A 22,816-nucleotide genomic window follows, 5' to 3' on the forward strand; every position below is an offset into this window, starting at 1 on the left:
TCCATGCTCTTTTTATGGCATATTATAAGACCTTAAGTCATGGGCCAAATGGCCTAATTTGGCTCCCATCGAGTCTGCTTCGCTATTCCATCCCGGCTGATGTATTATTCCTCTCAATCTCATTCTGCTGCCTTCTCCCCATAATCTTTGACATTCTTTTTAATAAAGAACCCATCAACTCCTGCCTTAAATACACCCAATGATTTGACCTGCACAACTATCTGTGGCAGTGAATCTACCATCCACTGGCTAAAGAAATTTTTTTCTCATCTCGGCTCTAAGTGTATGTCCCTCTATTCTGAGACTGGGCCTTTTATTCCTAGACTCTCCTGTTGTGTATTGATTAAGATATAGTTTGATTAAATTTATTTAAATAATTAATTGATATATGTGTGCCGCACTTAAAGTAAATGCAAAATTTGACTCTACTTTGGACTTCCCTATCTTTCTTTGAATTAGTTTAATGTTTTGAAGTAACAAAACAGAGCATTAATTCCCCCTCCCCCCCCCCCGCGCCCACTATAGGAAATGTCCTCTCCACATCCACTCTATCTAGGCCTTTCAATATTTGATCTGTTTCGATGAGAACCCCTCCCCCCACCAAGTACAGGCTCAGAGCCTTCAAATGCTGCTCATATGTTAATCCTTTCATTGTTGGGATCATTCTCACGAACCTCCTGGATCTCTCCAATGCCAGCATATCTTGGATAAGGGGCCCAAAATTGCTCACAATACTCCAAGTGTTGTCGGACCAATGCCTTATAAAGTCTCAACATTAAACCTTTGCTTTTTATGTTCTAGTCCTCTCAAAATCAATGCTAACATTACATTAGTCTTCCTTACCACAAACTCAATCTGCAAATTAACCTTTAGGGAATCCTACACAAGGACTCTCAAATTGCTTTGCACCTCTGATTTTTATTTTGAATTTTCTTCCCATTTAGAAAACAATCCACACGTTTATTCCTGAATTCTGCATAATTGCATTGAATTGAATTCACACTGAATTACATGACCATTTACTTCCCTGCACTGTATTCCATCTGCCACTTCTTTATCCATTCTCCTCATCTTTCAATGTCCTTCTGCAGATACTCTGCTTCCTCAACACTACCTGCCCCTCCACCTATCTTCGTATCATCTGCAAACTTGGCCACAAAACCATGAATTCCTTCAGCCAAACCATTGATGTATAACATAAAAAGAAGCATTCGCAAAACTGACCCCTGCAGCACACCATTTGTCACTGGCAGCCAATCTGAAAAGGTCCCCTTTATTCCCACTCCTTGTCTCGTGCCCATCGGCCAAATTTCTTTCCATGTGAGTATCTTTTCTGCAGTATAATACCATTGACTCTAATCTTGTTAAGCAGCCTCATGAGTGTCACCTTGTCAAAGGTCTTGTGGAAAAGTCCAATTAAACAACATCCATTGACTTTCCTTTGTCTATCCTGTTTGTTATTTTCTCAAATAATTCCAGCAGATTTGTCAGGCAAGATTTTCCACTTAAGAAAAAATGCTGATTTTAGCCTACTTTATCATTATTTTCCAAGTAACCCAAAAGCTCATCCTTGATGATGGACTCCAACATCTTCCCAACAACTGTGAGCAGGATAACTGGCCTGTAATTTCTTTCTTTCTTTTTTTTAAACTGCCTCCCTCCTTGAAGAGTGGAGGGACATTTGCCGTTTTCCAGTCCTCTGGAACCATTCTAGAATCCAGAGATTCTTGAAAGATCATTACTAATGCTTCCACAATCTCTTCAGCCACCTCTTTAAGAACCCTGGAATGTAGTTCATCTGTTCCACATGACTGATCTACCTTCAGCTTTTCAGCTTCCCAAGCTTGTTCTCTTTAGTAATAGCAAAGGTGCTCACATCTGCCCCCTCAAACACTCACAAATTTCTGGCATTCTGCTAATGTCTTCCACATTGAAGATGAATGCAAAATGTTTATTTAGTTTGTCCATTTCCTCCCCCCCCCCCCCCACCCATCAACACTTTTCCAGCAGTACAATATCCGCTCTTGTCTCTTTTTTCTTTATATATCTGAAAAAATTGTTTCGTATCCTCATAAATTATTAGCTAGCGTATCCTCCTTTTTCATTTTTTTCCACAATGGCTTTTTATTGCCTTCTGTTGGCCTTTAAAAGCTTCCCAAGCCTTTTAACTTCCCACTAATTTCTGCTATATTATATGCCCTCTCTTTTGCTTTTATTCTGTCTTTGACTTCCCTTGTCAGCCTTGGTTGCCTCATCCTGCCTTCGGAATACTTCATCTTTGGGATGTATTTTCCTGCACCTATGTAACCATATAACCATACAACAATTACAGCACGGAAACAGGCCATCTCGGCCCTTCTAGTCTGTGCCGAACACTTACTCTCACCTAGTCCCACTGACCTGCTCTCAGCCCATAACCCTCTATTCCTTTCCTGTCCATATACATATCCATTTTTTTTTGTGTGAGTTGCTTCTAGAATTTCCAGCCATCATCCCTGCTAGTGTTCCTTTCCAATCAACTTTGACCAGATCCTCTCTCATGCCTCTGTAATTCCCTTTATTCTACTGTAATATTGATTTTAGCTTCTTAAACTACAGGATGAATTCTATCATATTATGATCACTGTCTCCTTGGGGTTCCTTTAACTTGATCTCCATAATCAAATCTAGATCATTACTTGATACACAATCCAGAATTACCTTTCCACAAGCTGCTTTAAATAGGCATCTCGTAGTCTTTCTACAGCTTCCCTCCTTTGGGATCCAACACTAACCTGATATATTTTACTAATCTGCTTGCATATTGAAATCCCTCATGACTATCGAAGATTGCCCTTTTTACATGCCTATTCTATCTCTCATTGTAGTTTGTAGATAACATGCTAGCTACTGCTCAGAGACCTGTATACAACTCCCATCAGGGTCTTTTTTTCACCCTTGTAATTTCTTAACTCTACAAGAATTCTATATCTTCCAATCCCATGTCACCTCTTTCTAAGGATTTGATTTAATTTTTTTTTACAAAAATAGCCACCCCACCCTCTCTGCCTACCTGCTGGTCCTTCTGATACAATGTGTATCCTTGGATGTTAACTTCTGAATTCTGATCTGCTTTCAGCCATGACTCATCAATGCTCACAACATCATACCTGTCATTCTTGGACTCCACGATAAGATCAAGTGTCTTATTCCCAATGCTGGGTGAATTCAAATATAGCATCTTCACTCCTGTATTTATCACTCTTTCCGATTTTGGCTCCCTGTTACATCTCAACTCGTCTCACTGACTGCAATTTTTCCTTATCATTTGCCTGTACATCCTCCGGCCCACTACACAGATCTATATTCTATTTCAAAATTGCATGAGTTTCATTAAAAGCTTTTACTTTAATTTGCAAAGGGCTACACTGTGCAAGAAGTGAAAGCCTGGATCATGGCAAAGATACGTTTTAATTGCCTCTTCTACCAAACTTCAGAAACACAAGAGTGTGTGTTGCTTCCAGACTTCAGGTTATTTTGCTCTTGCCTTTCCTAAGTTGGATTTGGAATGATTGGATATTAAGTGTGTCAATAGCCACTTTATTAGGTACACCCATGCACTAGCTCTCTTATGCATGTTATGTGATAGCAACTCAATACATAGACGCATATAGATATGGTTAAGAGCTTAAATTATAGTTCCAGACCAGACATCAAACAGGGAAGAAATGTAATCTAAGTGAAAAGACAATGGAATGCTTTTTGATGCCAGATGAGGTTGATGGAGTATCTCAGAAACTGTTGACCTCCTAGTATTTTCACGCACAACAATCTCTAGAATTTGCAGAGAATAAGGCATCCGGTGAGGAGCAGTGCTTTGTTAATAACAGAGTTTAGAGGAGAATGGCCAGACTGGTTCAAGTTGACAGGAAGGTGGATAGTAATGAAAGTAACCATTCATTCATTACAACAGCGTTGTGCAGAAAAGGATCTCTGAGCGCACGACACTTCAAACATTGAAGTGTATGGGCTTCAGCAGCTGAAGACCGTGAACGTGCACTCAGTGGCCACTTTGTTTGGTACCTCCTGTACCTAATAAACTGAGTGTATGTGGTAGTTGTAAGTTTGCCGTGGGGTTTCCCTCTTGCCTTTCAGTTGAGGGCAGGATATGAGAATTTCCGGTGTATTTGGTGCTGAGTGAGGCAGTGTTAATAGTAATCTTTTTTATCTTCTGTGAGTAAGTTAATGTCCTGTTCTGTTACAGAGCTCTTGCTTTTCATTGCTTTATGGAAGATGGGGATATGTTACAAAAGTTGGCTTGGGGGGCGGGGGGAGAATTGGTGTGTGTGTTACACTTTTTTAAAAAAAAAATTCCAGATCAAAGCAAACCTGGCTGTTTGTTGCTTCTCTTTTATAAATATCTTATCTGCAGTAATGTCTCTTATACAATTTATCATGCCACAATATCTTCCTTTTGAGGGTGGGGAATGGAAGAAAATAATTCTCAAATAAATCATGTGCCTAATCTTTGCCCCACTTATTCAGCCAAGCTACTTTCACTGTGTCCGGTACATGGTATGTCCAATTCACTGAAGATGCAAATCTATCTGATCATTGTTAATAATTTTTGTCGTATTTGGCAGTTTAATTACTCGGTAGCTAGTTAATCATTCTGAACAGCTTGATTAACATCCATGTAATTTCCAAGTGTATTCAGAAAAGTTGTTTTACACATTTTTATTTAATTAAAATTCTTTCCCGGAGCAGGGGTGATGCCTATCTGTCCTAAAAAAGCTAAAGGCAAGTCTAGACCATCTAAAACAATACTGGGCTCCGCTGTTCCCAGAAACATACTACGGGAAACATCTGTGGAATTTACCTTTTGATATGGCCAAAACTTTTTCTTTCAGTTTAAAAGATTGTTTATGGGTGCTCGAAGTACATAACCATGGATTTAAAAAAAAACAAATTGAACCGTAGCACACTGCCACAAAGGCTCATTTGGAAAGTGTACAGTTTAGGACCATCCTGTTGCTGAATGCTGAGGTTCTGGCCATCACCCAGGATATGCTCTCCTCTTATTACTACCTTCAGAGAGGTGGTACTGGAGCCCAAAGATGCATACTCGATGTTTCATAAACACCACCTCCCCTCTGCCATCAGATTTCTGAATGGATTATGAATACTACCTTATTATTTTTGCAGTACTTGTATACAAATATATATAAACTGAGCATTTCCTATTGTAATTTATAGTATTTTGTATTGCACTGTGCTGCTGCCACAAAACAACAAATTTCACAACATGTATCAGTGATAATGATCCTGATTGGCTTTTTGAGTAGCAATGAGAACATTTTAATGTAGGTGGAATCTGTTGTGTGCATGGATTGCGATTTCCTCCCTTGAGTGTTATACTAGGTTGAATAAGTGTTAATCACGCTATTGTGAAATTTTATCGCAATGTGGAGTAGCTTTACAAATGTTCTCAAAGAAGTTTGAAATAAAACCATTTTTGTAGCATTGAATCATGGGAAAAGCTGAGGGGTTCCATTTTGTTTCTAGCCAATATACTGGAGTAATTGAGTGACTCTTACTGCATTTATTGCAGTATATGGACTTCCTCAACCTTACTAAAGCTCTTTGATTCTGTAAACCAGAAGGGGCAGTGAAGCATTTCTGAATTCCAACTGGCCAGAGAAATTAATCACCAATTTATGTTTACCTCATGATTGCATACAAGCCATGCTGCTAATAATGGAGTTTATGTCAGAGCCAATCTTGGTGAGTGCTAAAGTCAGCAAGATTGCTCAGATAGTTGCTTATCTTGTTGAAATGCTGCACCTTCTCTTCTCACGGAATCCGTAGAACAGTACAGCACAGGAATAGGCCTTTTGAGCCTTCTAGTCTGTGCCGATCTATTAATCTGCCAAGTACCTTTGACCTGAACCCAGACCATAGCCCTCCCATTCAAATATCTGCCCCAAGTATTTATTGAAATCAAACCCACATTCACCACTTGCATTGGCAACATTCACCACCCTTTGAGTGAAGAAGTTCCCCCTTGTGTTCCCCTTAAACCAGGCATTTCCAACTTGGGCTACACAGACCCCTTGGTTTAAAGGCAAGGATCCTTGGCATTAAAAAAAAGTTTGTGAACCCCCATCTTAAACAGTTCACCTTTTTTACTCTAAACCCATGACTTCTAGTTCTAGTCTCACCCAACTTCAGTGGGGAAAAGTCTGCTTGCATTTGCCCTATTTATGTCCCTCATAGTTTTATAGACTTCTATGAAATCCCCCTCCTTCTGTGCTCTAGTGAATAAAGTCCCAACCCATTCAACCTGTCCCTGTAACTCAGGTCCTCAAGACACGTCAACATCCTTGTAATTTTCTCTGCACTCTTTCAATCTTGTTGATACCCTTCCTGTAGGTAGGTGACCAGAATGACACAATACTACAAATTACTCCTCAAAGTTCAAATAAACGTCCCTTAGAAGTAAGGCTAATATTTTGAATTAATGGGAAACTGGTTAGCTTGCAATGACTGTATAATGGTGAGATCACCACAATTTCAGTAACAGAACTGCAGTATGTAAATGATATCTACATCTGCCTGTGTTTCAAGATCAAGTTCCAAGCAATTATTGATTCATTCATTGAGAAGTGAGAGAATGGACCCTGCAGTTTAATATTTTGTGGGAGAGCAGGTTGGAGAAGGTTTGTAGCAAGGCCTTTGAAAAATGGACCATTCCCATATCTTGGGAGCTCTCTGTCAGTAAATGCAGATTAAACTTGCTAGCAGCTTGTTTGGGGAGGGTGGGTGGAGGGAAGTATTTGAAGCTCAAAACCTCAGTCTTGGTACAGACCATTTCTCGTCCATGCCTCAGGAGCACACAGTCCCTTCCCAACAGCAGAAGGAGCTCCACCATCTGAGAAAGAGTTTGTGGCTCACATATCGGCCTCATCAACACCTCATTCCACATTGCAGAAGCAAGTCGTAATCCTGAAGGACTGTTTAGTGTAACTAGTGTCTCACCTCGACTTAGATTCTCACCTGAATTTACACTTTATCATAAAATCAGAATTGTAATTAGAACTGTGTTGGAATTCTCCATTTTCCTTTTCTTTATATCAGTTGAGTATAACTTGTGCTGTGTGTGTGTCTTTATTACACGTTAAAATCTTAGTGTGAATGTGGGATGAAACTTGGAGAGCTTACTATGAGTATATTAAAATTTCAGTGCCAAAAATTCAATAACATAACCATCTAAGCACTGTGTGTTGTATTATTGAGGCTTGTCATAAGTAGAATGTTTTATTTTCTCTCTACATGCAAGCCTTTTTAGCATAAAATGTTTAGGAGCCATAAAAAAATCTAACAGCAAAATTGTGCATTTTTATTAGGATGTAATAAGGCTTAGAGGAAGTTACTCAGGATTCTATAGATATAAATTTTATAAGGAAACAAGTTGTGAAGACAGCTTGATGAGTGACCACAAGGAAATCTGCAGATGCTGGAAATTCAAGCAACACACTCAAAATGCTGTTGGAACGCAGCAGGCCAGGCAGCATCTATAGGAAGAAGCACAGTCGAAGTTTCGGGCCGAGACCCTTCATCAGGACTGCTAACCCAGCTCTGTTAACCTTGCTTCATATGACTTGTTCTCCAAACCAGGCAACATCCTGGTAAATCTCCTCTGCACCCTCTCCATAGCTTCCACATCCTTCCTATAATGAGGTAACCAGAATTGAACACAATACTCTACGTATGGTCTCACCAGAGATTTGTAGAATTGCAACATGACCCTCTACTCTTGAACTCAATCCCCCTGTTAATGAACCCTAGTTTCCCATAGGCAGCCTTAACTACCCTATCAACCTGTGCAGCGACCTTGAGGGATGTATGGATTTGAACCCCAAGGTCCCTTTGTTCATCCACACTCTTAAGTAACTGACCATTAATCCTGTACTCAGTCTTCTGGTTTGTCCTTCCAAAATGCATCACCTCACACTTGTCTGGATTGAACTCCATCTGCCATTTTTCTGCCCAACTTTGCAGCCTGTCTATATCCTTGTAACATTCGACCACCTACAGCTCCATCCTTGTCATTTATAAAAATCACAAATCGCGGGGGGTCCCAGGACAGATCCCTGCGGCACTCCACTAGTCACCGATCTCCAGGCAGAATACTTTCCTTCCACTACCCTCTGCTTTCTTTCTTTAAGCCAATTTTTTTATCCAAACAGCCACGGTTCCACTGTTCCCATGACTCATTTCTTTCTGGATGAGTCTCTCATGAGGGACCTTGTCAAATGCTTTGCTAAAGTCCATGTAGACCACATCCACTGCCCTACCCTCATCAATTTCTTACCTCTTGTATTAGTATTTTACTCAAGTCTAGGCATGCTGTGTTTTGTACAGTTGGCAAGCGCCTGTTGACAGGGACAGCTTTACTGCATTGTTACCTGGGCATTGCTTTGAGTTTACAAGTTTCTAGATCATTGCACGTGTGATATCTCTAACTAAGCATCTTAAGCTGATGTATTTACTCAAGCATTCTGCATTATCTACCTTGTGCAAGCTACCAGCTAGCTAACATCCATTAAGTGTTCTTTTTGCAAAGCAGTAAGCATTTCCTGCCTTTGTGCTTTGGTGTGCCTTGCAAGATCAATCTCTGACTATATATGGCCTTGTACTTGTTGACTGCCTCAGCCAAGAATATTAACGTTGTGCCAAAGTGACCACAGACATTCCAGTCTCTTATGTTATGTCTGAATGAAAGTCTTGTGCAGATCATTGGACTTTGATTGCAATGAAACAGTATGAATGACAAATTGGAGATCATTCAAAACAATAGTGCATTTAACCCTTACTGTGAAAACTGTATAGCACAAAACCTATGTTCAGTAGCTGGTTAACTTTTAATGTTTTTTGGAGGCATTTGGATGTATTTTCTGTAGATAATAGACCCTACCCAACTATGCTCTTTTATGAGCTTAGCCAGTGAATGTGCTGAAGGGTACAGTGCAAGAGGAGCATCATGAAGTAGGTACAATATTCAAGATAAAGACGATGCTGCAAATATTCTGCATATCAGTTGGCAGTTGTAGAGAGGAAGAGTTTGGAACATGGCTTTTTCATCAGAGCTGTTCTGTTTTTTAACATTAATATGCCTGTAGACACTCTAAGGTGCATTGTGTTTCAGTATCTTTCTGATTTTTAGTTTACTCATCAGTTTTATATTTTTGAAAAATCAGCTGTTCAGATGAAGTGTTATGGTATAAAGAACACATGAGACGGTTTTGGTCCTCTAAGACTATAATACTGTTGGATGTAGTCCAATGGAGATTCAAGAGATTACTTCCTGGGATGAGAGATTGTTCTATCAGAAACAGCAAAAAGCAGATCCATAATCTTGGGATTTTGGAAGAGTGAAGGGTGCTCTTAATAAGATAGGTGATTCCAAGCAAGCACAAGAGGATAGACGTTAAGGTGTTTCCAAATATGAGAGAATGAAGTGCAGTTATTTAAAAGCAAGGTGTACAGGTAATTCTCAGAAGATGGTGAATCTGTGGAATTCTGTCTTAGCGGGTTGTGAAGACTCAATGAGGGTACTGAAAGAGGAAGTAGATTATTTTTTGAAAGGTCGGAGAATTGAGGATTACGAGGAATTGGCACAGAAGTGGAGATGAGGCCTGGTGCAGATCAACCATGACACGGAGTTGCTGAGCAGGTTTAAGTGTCCTCCTTCTCTATTCTCCTATGATTTTGCATGTTAGCTGTGGCAGATTGCTCACTTGCCCAATTGCTGTCATTTGAAGAGTTAATACCACATCTTGTACAAATGTGACACAAAACCCCAAGAAGAACAGTGGTCTATCTGTGGCAAATGAGAAGTCAAAGACTAGAATAAAGGAAGACAATATGTAATGTTGATAAAGAATATGAATACCAAGTTGCTCCTCCAAGCTGTGTCTGATGTCAGTGTAACAGAGGAAGCCATGCACAAACATGTCAGTGTGGGAATGGGAAGTGGAATTAAAATTGGCTACTAGAAGATTGTGGTGCTGCTGCAGATGGAGCAAGGGTGCTTGGCAAACTGTCCTGCTCTTTCTCTCTCTCTCCCCCCCCCCCCCCCCACTTCAGGTTCACTGTTGTAGAGGTGGTCACGCCAGTTGCAATAAGTGACCCCAATGGACTCGCAAGTGAAGCACTGCCTCACCTGGAAGGATTGTTTAAGGTCCTGAGGTGAGAGAATATAATAGGAATAAGTATAACACTTTGAAGAGTTTCAGGAATAAGTGCTTGGAGGGAATCATCGGCGAGGAGTGAGTCATGAGAAATCTCTCCATGTGATTCCTGTGTATCTCCCTGCGATAATGGAGACAGTAGAAGTTGTAGAGTCATAGAGAATGTGCAGCATAGTTGCAGGGAATGATGTGTTGAATGCAAAGGCTTGTGGGGTGGTAAGTTAGGACAAAGGGAACCCTTTCCCTGTTAAGTTGGGAAGGTGAGGTGAGGACAAATGTGGGAATTGGAAGAGATGTGGGTGTGGGCTGCATTTATAATAGTGGAGGGGAAACCCTTTCTGAAGAAATAAGAAGGATATTTCTGAATCCGGGAATAGAAATCCTCATGAGAATAGGTGCAGCAGAGACAAAGGAACTTGGAGAAAGGAAAAGCATTCTTGCAAGTGACAGGGATGGGAAGAGGTTGTAGGTCAAGGTAACTGTGGGTATTAGTGGATTTGTAAAAAGGTGGTAGTAGACAGCCTATTTCCAGATGTCGTAATGGAGACTTCATTTAAAGGGAGAGACAGGTCAGAGATGGACTAAGTCAATTTGAGGGCAAGTTGGAAGTTGGTGACAAAGCTGATAAAATTGAGCTCCACATTGGTGTAGTAAGCAGCACCACTGTAGTCATAAGTGTCATGGAGGAAGAGTTTGGGAGCATTAATACTGTAGGTTTGGAACATGGATTGTCCCAGCCCACAGTCACACCTCTGTTTTGGAGAATGTGGAAGAAGCTAAAAGAAATGTTAAAGGCAACACTATTGCTGCCAGATGGAGGGGGAGAAGAGATTAGGTTGTTTATCAAGAAAGAATCAAAAAATCTTAAGGACTTCCTGATGGGGTATGGAGCCGTACAAGAGTCTGGACATGGTGGAACTAAGGCAGTCAAAGCCAGGGAACTGAAAGTTGTTGAAGTGGCAGAAAGCATGTGATGTGTCATGGATGTAGATGGGAGGGGACTGAACCAAGGGAGTTGAAAAGCAAGGACGCAAGTTCAGTTGGGCAGGAGCAAGCAGAAACCAGGGCACTTGGGTTTTGGATCATGGGTAGGAAGTAGAAACAGACAGTGTGGGGAAGGGGAACTGAGGTTGGAGGCTGTAGAGAGAGGACTTGAGAGATGATATCAGTGAAAGTGCAGGAGATAGTGGCCTGAAGCTTCTCCATGTGGTCAGTCTGCCAGACTACATTCACACCACACTTGTCTGCAGGTTTGATGTAAAGTTGGGATTAGTGCAGAGAGGGAGACGGAGAGACCAGTGCATTCAGTGGGTTAAGGAGAATGCCCTGTCAGCAGTTAGAGATGAAAAGATCCAGAGCAGGTAGAAGGCCAAGAGGAAGAGGAGTACTGAAGACAAGAGAAGGAGTCATCAGATGAATGACAGTTCAGAAATCTGATGGAGGGGAAGAAGCTGTTTTTGAATCATTGAAGGTCTTCAGGCTTCTGTACCAGCAATTCGACAGACACTTGGAGTTGGCTAGAGTTAACATGGCTCTATGAAACCAAATTATGTTTGACGAATAAAGTTTTTAAGGGTGTAATTAGCAAAATGAGTAAGGGAGATCCAATGGTTATAGTAATTTTAACTTTCAGAAGGCCTTTAAGGTGGTGAGGTCTCAAAGTGAAATTAGAGCACATGGAATTGGGCATAATATATCATGTGTTGACGTTTGGCTACTATGCAGGACAGAAGGAATAAATGGATCGTTTTTAGTTATGAAGGCTATGATTAGTGGGTACTGCAGGGATTCCTGCTGGGATGTTTAATATTAATCTATACTACCAAACATCTGTTTTGGTGCTTTGATACAAAGCTGAATAGTAGTGTAGGCTGGAAGGAGGATGCAGAGAGACTTTAGGAAAATTATAATCTTAAAGGGTAGGATTGTAGTAGGTGGCAAATAACATGGGATGGGAAAATAGAAGATCAATGGGTGTATGGGTGGTATACAAGTAGATAAGAGATTGATATGATGAGCACTTAAAGAGAGAGTGTATTGTGCCTATAGAATAAGTGCAAAGATTTTTGAAGATGTTTCTGGGTTCAACAATGGCAGCGGTGGGAATTGACCCCAAGTCACCTGTACTTTAACGTGGTTGTGCTAGCCACTACACAACCACGCCACCTCATTATGAACTGCTAGTTTTATAGTACTGTAGTGATGTTAGCAGTGTTCTAATTTGTTCTGTAAATATAGTTTTATGGTAGTTCATCCTTTTTATATATACACCGTTTAAACTATTTCCATGAAACTTTGTCTAATTGGGGCAGCTGCCTAACTGGGCCAAAATGTACAAGTCATGATGTGTCCTAATTAACCGGATTCCACTGCAAATTTCTAATGTTGGTGCATATTCCTATCAGAGACCTTGAGCTTGGTGCCGTCTCTTGTTGTTGCAATTCAAGTATGAGCAGCTGCTGGTCAGAAATTCCATGGGTCGGTGAAGGTGTTGCATCTTTTGAAGGGTATTCTCCAACACAAAGTACACTGCAGATGCTGGGGTCAAAGCAACATGAACAACACGCTGAAGGAACTCTGCAGGTTGGGCAGCATCCGTGGAAATGAGCAGTCAGTGTTTCAGGCCGAGACCCTTCGTCAGGACTGAAGAGGGAGGGGGCAGGGGCCCTTTAAAGAAGGTGGGGGGAGGATGGGAAGGAGAAGTCTGGTAGGTGCCAGGTGAAAAACCAATCAGAGGAAAGATCAAAAGGTGGGGAAGGGGAAGCAGGGAGGGGATAAGTAGGAAAGGTGAAGAAGGAATGTAAGGGGAAAGCACTGTGTAGTAGAAGGTGGCAGAATCATGAGAGAGGTGATAGGCAGCTGGAGGAGGAGGCAGAATGAAACTGGGAAGGGGGAAGGAATTACCGGAAGCTGGAGAATTCAGTGTTCACACCAAGGGGCTGGAGACTACCCAGACGGTATGCGAGGTGTTGCTCCTCCAACCTGAGTTTGACCTCATCATGGCAGTAGAGGAGACCATGTATGAACATATCCAAATGGGAATGTGAAGCAGAGTTGAAGTGGGTGGCAACCGGGAGATCCTGTCTGTTGTGGCAGACAGAGTGGAGGTGCTCGATGAAGCGGTCCCCCGATCTGCATCGAATCTCGCCGATGTAGAGGAGGCCGCACGGGAGCACCGGATGCAATAGATGACCCCAACAGACTCACAAGTGAAGTGTTGCCACACCTGGAAGGACTGTTTGGGGCACTGAATGGTGGTAAGAGAGGAGGTGTAAGGGTATTGTTTTTTTTAGTCTGCATCTTGCCAGAGCAGCTTTCAGATGGTGAACAATGCAACCTGACTATCAGAACTATTTGAGCATGGCCACAACTGTTAGTTTTCCTGAGAAAGGAAATTTTCTTTGTTTCATCTATCCACCTGTTGGATTTGGAGGATTAAGATGCTAATTTTCTAATGCTTTGAGGTGTCAGCTACAGATTGTCTCTGAAGCATACAGGCGGATGAGGACCCAAGAGGTTGCAGGTGAAGTTGTTTAGATTCTAGACAAATCAAACTGCTGGAATAGCTTGAGCAGCATCTGTCCTGATGTAGGGTCCTGATGTGGAATGTTAACCATCCTTTGCCAGCAAAGTTCTTGATAATTTAAAGGGCAAAAAGACCCTGATGGAGCTATATACAGACCTCTAAACAGTAGCCAGAACTTGGGATACAAATTACAATGGAAGGTAGGAAACACATGTCAACAGGGCAATGTTGGGATAATCATGGGGGATTGGAGGAATCAGGTTGGTATTGGATCCTGAGAGAGAGAATTGGAGAATTCCTTCAAGGTGACTTTTTAGATAAGCTTGTGGTTGAGCCTGCTTGGGGAAAGTCTGTTCTGGATTGTATGTTGTCATGAACCAGATTTGATTAAGGAACTTTAAGGTAAAAGAGTGCTTAAAGAGGCAGTGATCATAATATGATAAAATTCACCCTGCCATTTGAGATGGAGAAACTAAAACTGGAAGTACAGGTTTCCCCCACCATCTGAAGGTAGAGCGTTCCTATGAAACCATTTGTAAGCTGAAATGTCTTAAAGTGAAGAAGCGATTACCATTCATTCCCAGACCCAAAAAATTAACCTACCAAATCATACCAAATAACACATAAAACCTAAAATAACATGAACATATAGTAAAAGCAGGAATGATATTCTAAATACAGCCTATATAAAGTAGAAATATTGTATGTATGGTGTAGTTTCACTTATCAGAATCGGAAAAACAGGTAGCTGAAATCGATGTATAGAAAAAAATCGGCGCATACACACGTACACGCATGCGCACACAACTGCCCACACAAGGCTTCCCGGTCATGGAAGTCTTTCTCAGGGTAGACACATGTATAAAGCGGGCGTCTTTTTTTCATAAAAGTGAAAATTCTCTTTGGTTAGCGAGAACAGGTAATGTTGGTCTTTCATAACAGCGAGCTGTTGTGAAGCAAGCATTCAAAAAATGGGTGCCACTTGTATCAGTATTACAGTGGAGTAAAGGGAATTACTGAGGCATGAGAAAGGAACTGACCGAAGTTGATTGGATGAGGACATTAGAAGGGATGATGGCAGAACAGCAATGGTTGGAGATTTTAGGAGAAATACAGAAGGCACAGGATAGAGACATTCCAAAAAAATATTCTAAAGACAGGATGATGCAATCGTGGCTGATGAGGGAAGTCAAAAACAACATTAAAAACTAAATAATAGAGCAAAAATTAGTAGAAAGATAGAGGATTGGGAAACTTTGGGGGGATGGAGGGGGAAACACAAGGCAACTAAAAAAGCCATACGGAGGGAAAAGATGACATAAAGGTAAGCTACCCAATAATATCAGAGGATACTGAATGTTTCTTTTCAGCTGTATAAAGAATAAGAGTGAGAGTACACATCAGACAGGTGGAAAATGACGCTGGAGTAATGGCGGATGAACTAAAATAAGTATTCGGCATCCATCTTCATTGGGTAAATCTAGCACAGTGAAGATGAATGCAAAATACTTAGTTCATCTGCCATTTCAAGAGTGGGGGTTAGAAGTGAGAAGATGCTTGGGAAGCTGAAAGGTCTGAAGGTAGATAAGTCACCTGGACCAGATGGAGTACACCCCAGGGTTCTGAAAGAGATAGCTGAAGAGATTGTGAAGGTATTAGTAATAATCTTTCAAGAATCACTAGATTCTGGAATGGTTCCAGAGGACCGGGAAATTGCAAATGTCACTCCACTCTTCAAGAAGGGAAGGAGGCAGGAGAGAGGAAATTGTATGCCACTTATCCTAACCTCAATGGTTGGGAAGATGTTGGAGTAGATTTTTTTTTAAGAATGAGGTCTCAGGGTACTTGGAGGCACATAATAAAATAAACCTAAATCGGCATAATTTCCTTAAGGGAAAACCTTGCTCGACTAATCTGTTGGAATTCTTTGTGGAAATAACAAGCAGGGTAGACAGTGGAGAATCGGTCCTTCTGTACTTGGATTTTCAGAAGGCCTTTGACAAGGTGCTGCACATGAAGCTGCTTAACAAGATAAGAGCCCATGGTATTACGAGAAATATACTAGTATGGATAAAGGATTTGGTGATTGGCAGGAGGCAAAGAATGGGAATAAAGGGAGCCTTTTCTAGTTGGGCTCTAGTGGTTTTCCACAGGGTAGGTGATGGGGCTACTGTTTTTTACATTACATGCTAATAGTTTGGATAAAGGAATTGATAGCTTTGTGACAAAGTTGGCAGGCGATACAAAGGTAGATGGTGGGCAGATGGTGTTGAGGAAATGGAGGCTGCAGAAGGATTTGGACAGATTAAGTGATTGGGCAAAGAAGTGGCAGATGGAATACAGTGTTGGGAATTGTATGGTCATGTTCTTTGGTAGAAGGAATAAAAGTGTAGACTATTTTCTGAATGGGCAGATATTTCAAAAATCAGAGATGCAACAGGACTTGAGTCTTCGTGCAGGATTCCCTAAAGATTAACTTGCACGTTGATTCGGTGGTGAGGAAGATGAATGCAATATTGGTGTTCCTTTTGAGAGGACTAGAATGTAAATACAAGGATGTAGTGCTGAGGCTTTATAAGGCACTGGTGAGGCCTCACTTAGAGTAGCCTGAATAGTGGGCATGTACTCTCTGGAATTTGGAAGAATGATATACGATTCCATTGAAACCTATCTGATGTTGAAAGGCCTAGGTAAAATGGATGTGGAGAGGATGTTTCCTATAGTGGGGGAGTCTTGCAATAGAGGGCACAGCCTCAAAATAGAGGCATGTTCATTTAGAATGCAGATGAGGGACTACTTTCACCAGAGTGTGGTAAATCTGTGGAACTTGTTGCCACAGGCAGCTGTGGAGGCTGTGCCATTGGCCGGAGGTTGATGTGTTCTTGATTAGTCAGTGCATGCAAGAATATGGAGAGAAAGCAGAAGAATGTGATTAAGAGGGACAATGGATCAGCCATGATAAAATGGTGGAGCAGACTCGATGGGCCAGGTGGCCTAATTCTGCTCCTGTCTCTTATGGTCTTATTTCCTCTGCAGCTTTGTTTTAAATTTTCTAGGCAAATTGGAATCATTCTGTTTACTGGATTTAATATGAGATTTATGCATTTGATTGAGAGTTCATACACTGATAGTGCACCAGATGTAGTGGTAAATTTAGTTCCTAAGAGCTACCTTCACCCAGAGATAACCAACCAGGTATAAATGCTGTAAATGCCCAAATCCAATAGCACCTGTGGAAAGAATTTTCTTTCTCTCCTTTAGGCAGTTAGCTGAAATGTAAATTTGGATGCTGCCTGAGGATTTATTTGCTGCATTCTTTCCAGCTTGTTTGAAACATTTGTTCTTGCTGTTTATCACAAAATATAATCTTTTATTTGCACAGGTTGTGAAGACCATTGGGTTGCGTGAAGTTTGGTTTTTTGGGCTCCAGTACCAAGATACGAAAGGTTTCTCCACCTGGCTGAAACTCAATAAAAAGGTATGTGGGAATGACATACTAATGGGTTGTTGTTTTGCCGTTATTGTGATAACATGAGGGAAGAAGTCTGCACTGCCTCTCATCTTTATCAATTGGATTTCCTTTTTCCAGAGGAGGTTTGCTCAATGACTACAGAATCACATTATCACGATGCTACAATATTTATTGATTCACACTGTTTACAGTCAGTGGCTTCAAATTAAGTACTCTCCATCCACGAGGTATTTGATCCCCTATAGGTGCCTTCTGGTCCCAGAACCCCCCCACCCCTTCCCCCATGTACCTGAGGATACTGCATACTTGGGCTGTATCAAATTTATAACTAACATGAATGTTTTGAAGTTGAGCATCACAAAACACATGTTTGGAAAGCTTGTGGGGTGGGCTTGGTGTAAACTTTATCCGACCTATCCTGACTCGGTGGTTTCAGCAAGGACATTCTAAGTACAAGTTTTGAAAGGCCTTCTAGTTACATTATACTTTCTGAAATGTACTTGCAGTGGTGTATGCTAAAAGTCGGCCCTCTCTTTTCAGCAGTAATCCAGCAGTCATAGAGTGAAACGGGGCCCATCTAGTTCATACCAAACTGTTAATTCCAATGACCCATACTGAACCATATTTATCATTTACTTACCCAGACTTCTCTTAATGTTTCAAAGGTACATTTAAAGTCAGAAATGTATACAATATACATCCTGAAATGATTTTTCTTTGCAACCATCCACAAAAACAGAGTGCCCCCAAAGAATGAATGACAGTTAAATGTTAGAACCCCAAAGTCTCTTTCCCCCCCCCCCCAGCTCCCCTCCCTCCCCGCGCATAAGCAGCAACAAGCAACGATTCCCCCCTCCCCCCACCGGCAAAATAAAAGCATCGGCACCCGCCACCGAGCACTCAAGCATGCAGCAAAAGCACAGACTGGCAGTACCCCAGAGATTTCTCGTTCACCCGGTATTCGACATACCACAGGCTGTTTCTTTCCCTAATAAGGGAGAAAGAGGTGTCTCCGCTTCACAGCGGGAGGGGAGACATAACAAACAGCTTGCTAGTTTTATGATGTTAAAAGTCTATTGTGTCACTTTTTCTGAGCTCTGTGCCCTGAGTCTCTGGGCCTGATCTTCTGACTTCCACGACACACAGATCTGCCGGGACAGCGACCTTCAATCTGCCCGTCTGCAGAGCCATGAAGTCTCAGCCCTCTGAAGGCAAGCTCACAATACTAGTAGGCCATGCCCTTAGCATGTCGAATAACAGCCAGATGTGAAGCCCCTAGAGTGGGTCACACTCCTGCAAAGAGCCAAAGTCAACGTGTAACTCCAGGTCAGGGTCTTCATTAGAACCCTGAAAGGGAAAAGTAGAGATATTAAAGATGGGAATAGAGCTATTTCTGAAGATGTACGCAAAGGAGTCGCCATTAGATGCCATTGTCTTAATCAAATCTACATCCACCATTTCTGCTGACAGCTCACCCACACTCTTGCCACCCTCTGAATGAAGAAGTTCCCCTCTGGTTTCCATTAAATATTTTACCTTTCACTCTTCACCTTTAACCTCCAGTTCTAGTCCCATCCAATCGCAGTGGAAAAAGCCTGCACATACCCTCTATACCCTTCAATTTTGTATACCTCTATCAAATCTCCCCTTACTCTCTTCTACTCCAGGGAATAAAGTCCTAATCAATTCAACTTTTCCCTATAACTCAGGTCCTGAAGTCCTGGAAACATCTTTAAATTTTCTATGTACTCTATCAATCTTGTATCTATCTTGTAGATAGGTGACCAAAACTGTACACAATACAAATTTTTGCATCACCATCTTCAACATGACATTTTAACTCCTGTATCCAGTACTTTGATTTATGAAAGCCAACATGCCAAAAGAGGGTCTCTTTACAACCCTCTCTATCTGTGACACCATTTGCAAGGAATTGTGGATCTGTACTCCCAGAACCCTTTGTTCTACTGCACTTCTCAGTGTCCTCAGGACATTCTGTGCTAAAAGTCCGACAGACTAGATGCACCACCAGGTTTGTCGTTGCAATAATATGAATTTGAGTTCACTCTATGAAAAGCTCTGGGGGCTTTCATTCATTATCTTTAGTGCATTGAAGAACTACAGCTTGTCCCTGGAGTTGTACTGAGACTGAGCTAATGTTGTACTGTATGCATTTAGGGGGGCTGGATAGTGGTTTAGAAGTGGAGAAATCCCAAAGCTTGAATTATCCAATCAGTTTTGATTTAAATTTGCCCTGTTGCTAATGCTCTTCAGGCATTGTGTCATTGTGTCCCATTGATATTGGCAACTCCTCCGAGTGTCTTCACTATGGTCTCCTGAGCATGAGGCCTGCTCTGTTTATGCCTGTCTGATTGGTTAGTTAATTTCTTTTTTTCTGAAAATCCGCCACTAGCAAAATAAGATGTCGACTTTGAACAAAGACCTGATAAAACTTTCCCCCTTGAATGATATGTATCACATTAATAAATGAATTTTTCCACTCAGATTGCCTGAGGGGCAAATATAGATGGCAGAATGCCCTTTCGCTTTTTGTTTATTAAGAGGTTAAATTGTACACTGGGCTGACAGTGACAAGATTTCTTCACTGCCAAGCAGGTCATTCCTTTGAGCTGTGAGCCAATCTGGAAGTATTTCTTCTGTGACTTTCTCTGCCTTGAGTAAATGTCAGATCTACTGCAGTTTGGTATGACCTAATAAATGTCCATACTTCAATAAACTGGAAATGACATAATGCCCTGGCAGACATTCAGAAAGGTGTTTCATTTTAATCATAACCGGAATTAGTAATGACTATTTTGAGCAAATAAAGTAATCGCTTAACAGAATATTCTTTTGTTTTTAAAGTATGTGGAAATCCCCTTTTTGTACTTGTTCTCTCTTGTGCTCTTGAATTTTATATAGTGCTCAGAATTGGGTATTGAAATGGACAAAATAATACTTGAATAATATTTTCTAAGTAGTGTCCTTTAGGTGAGATGCCCAAGGTCTGGCATGTATATTAAGGGTGGATGTTAAGATTCCATGATGTCTTTAAAGAAAAACAGGAAATATGCCCTTTATCTTGGCCAACATTCGGTTGCCCTGTTGTTATTTTTGGTATATTACTCACATAGAGCAATGGCTATATTTGTAGAAACAATTCATATGCATTGAGAGTTTCATTCTTGCACTTTTTGAAATATGGTCATGTACTTAGGTCATTTGTCTGGGTGTGTAGGCAGCTGAACGCCAGGGCCCTGGCAATGAAATGATGTTCAAACACCATTGTGAAAGAATAGCCTATTGAATTGCTTAATGTGCTTCATATCTCTGACCTGTGCTCAGTGGAGTTTAGGATGGGGGCACGGAAGGGAGTGGGGATCTCTACTGGATGCTGAAAGGCCTGGTTGGAGTGACAATGGAGAAGATATTTCCATTAAGAGAGAGTGTAAAATCAGAGGGCCCTGCCCCTAAATGAAGAAGCGGCTCTGAAATGTAGAGGGATTTCTTCAGCCAGAGGGTGGTGAATCTCTGGAATTTGTTGCCGTGGAGGACTATGGATGTCAAGTCACTGTGTATTTAAGGCAGTGATCAATAGGTTCTTGATTGGTAAAGGGTTGTAGGAAGAAGGCATGAGTCTGAAGCTAAAAAAGATCAGCCATGATTGAATGGCAGAGCAGACACAATGGGCCATATGGCTGAATTCTGTTCCAATATCTTTATGGTGGAGTGGGCCAAATGAAATTGGGGGAAAAAATTAAAGTGATACTTTGGGAAGAATAAGGAGGAATTGTGCTGAGTATGTGCTGTGATTTTTGTATTGCTGTTAAATGCTGTAGGATAAATAGACAAACTAGTTTGTTCTCTTTTGCTGTTCTAGGGACTTTAAGAGGGCACAGAGAGCTCCTGAAATACTTGTGTGAATACACTGTTGAAACTGGGGTGATCCTTGGTGCACGGAAAGTCGAACTGATTTACAATCTATAAAGGCTTTACCTTGGACAACAAAACTCGTTTCCAGTATCTGATCAAAATCCAAAATATGCACATTTGATAGGCAAATGAAAGTGGGTGCAACATGAGAAAATTGTTTTGAATAATAATAGACAAGATTATTGAGTGCACTTCATGATCAGGTAATGGAAAATGGTTGGAGCCTTCAGAGGGAAAAAGTAAACATTTGAGGTTGTGGGGGAAACAAATGCAGAATTGCTTTGGGCAGCAGGGGTGGGGTAAGAGAAATTTAAGAGAGTGACTCAGTGAAGTGATCTGCAAAAACTGAGTGGTCATGTCCTAAGATATAATTCTATGAAAAGCACTGGAGTTATTTTTTTCAACTGAGCATCGCCTGGTTACTTTGTCATAAAAGGGACTTTGATATATTCTAGATAATAGTGCTCAATCTTAAACACAGTTGTATCTATCTATTCTAACAGGCTAAAATGATAGCATTTGCGCTCTTCTAGAGTTGTTGCAGCTACTGCTTATACCTGTCTGTACTTAGGCATGTTACTGCTCCTGGTGGAATGGCTAGCTGCAGGATTTGCATTTTACATAAGTACAACGAATTCTGTAGAGTCAGAAAACTGAACTGAAGTCATTATGATCCTCAAACTATTGCACTTAAGTTATGACTGAGAAAGTTCTCAAGTAGGGATATAATATTTGTGATATACTTTTAAATTTCCTTTTTTCTGTTTTTAGGTAACTCAGCAGGATGTCCGTAAGGAAAGCCCACTTCTTTTCAAGTTCAGAGGAAAATTCTTTCCAGAAGATGTATCTGAAGAACTAATTCAGGACATCACCCAGCGCCTCTTCTTTCTACAAGTGAAAGAGGGTATTCTGAATGATGACATTTACTGTCCCCCAGAAACTGCAGTGCTGGTGGCTTCTTATGCTGTACAAGTCAAATATGGGGATTTCAATAAAGAGACCCATAAAACTGGTTACCTGTCAAATGATCGCCTCCTTCCTCAGCGGTGAGTATCTTTGTTTCAAAAGTGACCATATTTTGAACTTGTTCATCTTCAGTATGCACCATCTAGTTCACTTCTGTCAAAATAGTAAGGTTGTGTTATAAGTTTTTTAAAACATAGAATAATTTTTTTTCAGAGGAAATATTTGATCACTTGTAGGCACAACTTTTTCTAGTTCCAAAATAATTCGAATGCAGAATGGAAGCCATTTTTCAGGGTTTCATTGGCGAGGCAAAAGATAAAAACATTTCTCAGGGTTTTTTAAAACTGGGTATTTGCTTAGTTGTCGATATGACAAAATGGTTGGTAATCTGACTAAATGAGATTTCTACCTTAAGATCAATCTTACTACAGAGGTGAACTATATAACCTCGAGTAGGCTAAGAGTAACATTTTAAATTTGGAGGCTGTGTAAAATTAAAAACTTCCATTGGGGCAACCATTTCAAGATCTAGTAAGAGGATCAGAAATGGTTTTTTTTGCTCCTAGCCACTACCTGGATACCAATATATCCTTGTCCAGGTGTTAGTTGGGCACATGATTTGATCTTGGTGTGATTGTTTTTTTAATGCAGGAAGATAACTTGCTACCCATAGCAAGAAATGCTGGT

At 41.0% G+C, this 22,816-nt stretch overlaps 1 protein-coding gene across 1 annotated transcript in view; it reads left to right on the forward strand.

Moving 5' to 3' along the window:
• Positions 1 to 22,816, forward strand: part of msna (moesin a) — an 87,058-nt gene that overhangs the window by 37,792 nt on the left and 26,450 nt on the right. The window contains exons 3-4 of the mRNA XM_059976987.1: positions 17,141 to 17,236; positions 21,935 to 22,209. Coding sequence (XP_059832970.1) covers positions 17,141 to 17,236; positions 21,935 to 22,209 — 371 coding nt within the window. The remainder of the gene's footprint in view (positions 1 to 17,140; positions 17,237 to 21,934; positions 22,210 to 22,816) is intronic.

The sequence above is a fragment of the Hypanus sabinus genome, chromosome 8 (genome assembly GCF_030144855.1).
Source record: "Hypanus sabinus isolate sHypSab1 chromosome 8, sHypSab1.hap1, whole genome shotgun sequence".
In the NCBI taxonomy this organism is placed as follows: domain Eukaryota; kingdom Metazoa; phylum Chordata; class Chondrichthyes; order Myliobatiformes; family Dasyatidae; genus Hypanus; species Hypanus sabinus.